Source organism: Camelina sativa, chromosome 9 (genome assembly GCF_000633955.1).
Source record: "Camelina sativa cultivar DH55 chromosome 9, Cs, whole genome shotgun sequence".
NCBI classification, from domain to species: Eukaryota; Viridiplantae; Streptophyta; class Magnoliopsida; order Brassicales; family Brassicaceae; genus Camelina; species Camelina sativa.
The window spans coordinates 29,873,481-29,877,159 of NC_025693.1; the positions used below are offsets into that span (position 1 = coordinate 29,873,481).

At 40.2% G+C, this 3,679-nt stretch overlaps 2 protein-coding genes across 3 annotated transcripts in view; both read right to left on the bottom strand.

Moving 5' to 3' along the window:
- The window catches only part of LOC104713099 (glutathione S-transferase U10), a 1,548-nt gene extending 933 nt beyond the window's left edge, over positions 1 to 615 (bottom strand). The window contains exons 1-2 of one of the 2 annotated variants that reach the window (XM_010430146.2): positions 216 to 611; positions 9 to 134 (exon numbers count right to left, since the gene is read on the bottom strand). In XM_010430146.2, coding sequence (XP_010428448.1) covers positions 9 to 134; positions 216 to 539 — 450 coding nt within the window. In that variant the 5' untranslated portion in view covers positions 540 to 611. Of the gene's footprint in view, positions 1 to 8; positions 135 to 215 lie in introns of both variants that reach the window. The other variant, XM_010430147.1, reaches the window with a different exon arrangement.
- The window catches only part of LOC104713100 (pentatricopeptide repeat-containing protein At1g74600, chloroplastic), a 5,606-nt gene continuing 2,970 nt past the window's right edge, over positions 1,044 to 3,679 (bottom strand). The window contains exon 2 of the mRNA XM_019230083.1: positions 1,044 to 3,456. Within this exon, the coding sequence (XP_019085628.1) occupies positions 1,044 to 3,456 (2,413 nt within the window). The remainder of the gene's footprint in view (positions 3,457 to 3,679) is intronic.

Sequence of the window (3,679 nt, forward strand, 5' to 3'; positions counted from 1 at the left end):
TCTCTGATATTTTTATTCGGGAAATGCTTCTTGAGTCCCTCTTCAAGAACTTGGACTCTCTTTCTTGCCTCTTCTACAGACTTTGCTTGAGCTTCACCCTCTTGAAACACGACTTGACCCATGACCTCAAACACCTGCAACAAGAAATAGTCATTAGTCTGCTTATCATATCAATGTATGGGGTTGATTTTGGATAAGAGATTTGGGTAACACACCTGTTGGTTGATGTAGCTGACCCAGAACCTGACCTGGGCTCTTTCATAAGGATCCTCTGGAAAGAAACGAGGAGAGTTCTTCCACGTCTCATCGATGTATTCAAGAATCACAAGTGATTCAGCCACTGGTTTCCCATTATGGACAAGAACAGGAATCTTCTTGTGCACTGGGTTGAGTTGAATCAGCGATTCACTCTTGTTCTGAAGATCTTCTTCGACATACTCATAGAGTATGCCTTTGAGTTTAAGGGCGATTTCTACCTTCTTTGAGTATGTGCTTACCCACATCCCATGTAATGTCACTTTGCTCCTCTGCTCCTCCATTTTCTCAAAACTCTGTTCTTTTATTTCTTACACTTTTTTTTATCAAATCTTGTTGGGGATAATGATTTATGCTTCATTTTTCATATTCTTATATAGAGTTTTAAGACAAGAGTGTCTACTTTGGATATTGTTGTCTTGTTCATCAAGCATATTGTGGGCATTATCTTATCTTTTAGTCAAAGTCAAAACTTTGAACTTTGAATGTTCAATTATACATTAAGGATTTGTTTATTTCATGAATGTCACTTTATCTTCAGGAATCACGATTGATGGAAAGAGCCAAAGAGATAAAATATTGTATTATCTTTGACTGTATTGCCGCCCAAGAAAATGGAAATCAGCAACTACTTTACAACCACTAGTTTCTCTGGAATGATGATCTCAAAGAGATATCATTAAGAAAAATAATTAAATAAAAAATGGTTTTGAGAACATACGAAAAGGCTTGTCTTCTACAATGCAAGTAATCTCCAATTATTTTCAGTTCTTCCTTCATCATTAACATCAGACAGAACTCCGACCTGGCTCCTTCTGTACACCTATTCCTCTCATCAGCTTACGAGTTTCTTCCACTTCGTCCCACTCACCGACCTCTGCAAGGATGTTCGAGAGTGAAATATACGCTCCAGCGTCTGATGGCTCTAACTCTATAGCCATTTTCGCAGCTCGCTTCCCAAGTTCAACATCCCCGTAAAGTTTGCAAGCAGCAAGCAATGTTCCCCAGACCAAGGCGTCTGGTTTTATAGGCATACTGTTGATAAAACTCTCAGCTTCTCTAAGTCTTCCTGACCTCCCTAGAGCATCGACCATGCAGACATAATGTCGGTTCTCAGGGTCGATACCATACTCTTTTACCATCGAGTTGAGATGAAAATAGCCTTCTTCGACCAAACCACCGTGACTACAAGCAGACAAGACTCCCACAAAAGTAACTTTATCAGGCTTGAATCCTTTTTCCTTCATAAGATTGTACACTTGCAACGCTTCAGAGGCCTTTCCATGTTGAGCAAAACTTGCAATCAGCGCTGTCCATGCTATTAAATCTGGGCCATTGATCTGGCTGAATGCTTTACAGCAGTCCTCAATGCTTCCAAATTTCGAGTACATTGTCAGTAGTGAGCTACCTACAGAAGGTTCTGTGTACAATCCAATTTTTGTGATGTAGGCATGAACTTGAGCTCCCAGAGATGATTCGTCTGAAAGAGCAGTGGCTTTAAGAATGGATGAAACTGCAAAGGAATCCATGGTAAAACCAGACATGACCATATCACGAAATAAGAGAAAGCCATCCTGGATTAACCCGTGTTGTGAATATCCTGAAATTAAAGATGAACATGACACTGGATCCAGTTCTGGGAGCCTATCATAGACCTGTCTAGCCAACTTTAGTGAGCCACATTTTGAATACGTGTTTACTAGCGCAGAACCGAGAGGCATTCCATTGTCGATTCCAGCTCTTAGTGTGTACCCATGTATCTCTTTACCTCTTGGCAGAGAAGGAAGTGAAGAACACACAGTTAGAACAGCAGCTAGAGTGCTCTCATCAGGGCTTGTTCCATCATCCAACATCTCGCGGAATAGTCCGACAGCTTCTCTTAGATAACCGTACTCATTGAAACCAGAAATCATGGAAGCCCAGCAAGCATTGTCTTTGAAAGGTATCTCCTGGAATAATTTGTATGATTCTTCCAAACTACCACATTTGGAGTACATTGTAAAAAGAGAACTTCCAACAGTGAGATCAAGAACTAACCCACTTTTAAGAGTGTAACTGTGAACCTGCTTACCTAAATTCAAACAATCTAATACACTAATCAAACTGCATACACTAAACTCATCGGGTCTCAAACCTTCCTGAAGCATTCTAGTAAACAGTCTTATTGCTTTACTAGGCTTCTTATTTTGCGAAAATGAAGTGACCATTACGTTTACTATACTTTGCCTCTGAAAATCGTCCAAATCCTCAAACACCCGCTCGGAGAGATCAATATCTCCACTCTTTGAGTACATACTGATCAAGGCGGCAGACACTGAGGAATCGAGAGAGAAACCACTCTGAAAGACCCAAGCATGTACCTGGCTTGCTTCACAGAACATAGAAGGTCTACCACAAGCAGAAATCACACTAGTTACAGTGCAGCTGTTGATCTCAACGCATGAGTGTCTCATTTCCTTGAATATTTCAAGAGCAGAGATAGCATCATTACTCTTTGTGTAACCAGACAGCATTACTGTCCAAGAGACAACACTAGGGTTGGGGATTAGGGAGAACACTTCCCTAGCTTCAGCCATATGCCCAGATTTGGCATATAAATCAACAATTGCAGTACAAACAAATACATCTTCTGCTCCACATTTAATCACCCGACCTTGAACTGCTTTCCCAAACATAAGTTCCTCAAGGGAAGCACACGCAGCCAAAACACTGGAGTATGTATAGCTATCAGGTCTCTGAAACCCAACACACATTTCATGGAAAAGATCAAATACAGCACCATAGTTTTGGTTTCTCAGTGCCCCAGCTATGATAGTGTTCCAACAATACACATTAGCAGATAAAGTGTCACGGAACACCTTAAAAGCATCCTCAAACCTGAGATTCTTCGAGAATGCATCTATCAAAGCCGATTGAACAACTTCATACAAGAAATAACCAATCTTTATAGTATGACAACACACAAGCTCACTGAACAGAGGAGCCTGAAGAGCACTAGAAGCCGAAATCACAGACCCATAACTAATCTCATTAGCCTCAAAACCTAAAGAATGAATCTTAGAGAAAAATCTCAATGATTCTTCAAACATTCGATGCTGTTTGTAACCAGAGATCATAATATTACAAGAAACAACATCTGGTTGAGGAATTGTATCGAACAACTTAGCTGCGTCAACCATCGAACCGGAGTTTGAGTACCAACTGAGCAAAGATTTGGTAAGGAACACATCAAAAGGTAAAAGATATCGTCTAAGCAAATGGGTTTGCAGAACTTTAGTTGTTCTGAGGGTACAAAGCCTTGAATTTGATCGATCATTGAAGAATTGAAAAGGGTTAAAAGAAGAAGAAGAAGTACAATCTTTGCTGGGAAGTGAAAACTGGTTTTGGAAATTGGTAAGGGAAGATAGTAATCTTAAGGAAGATG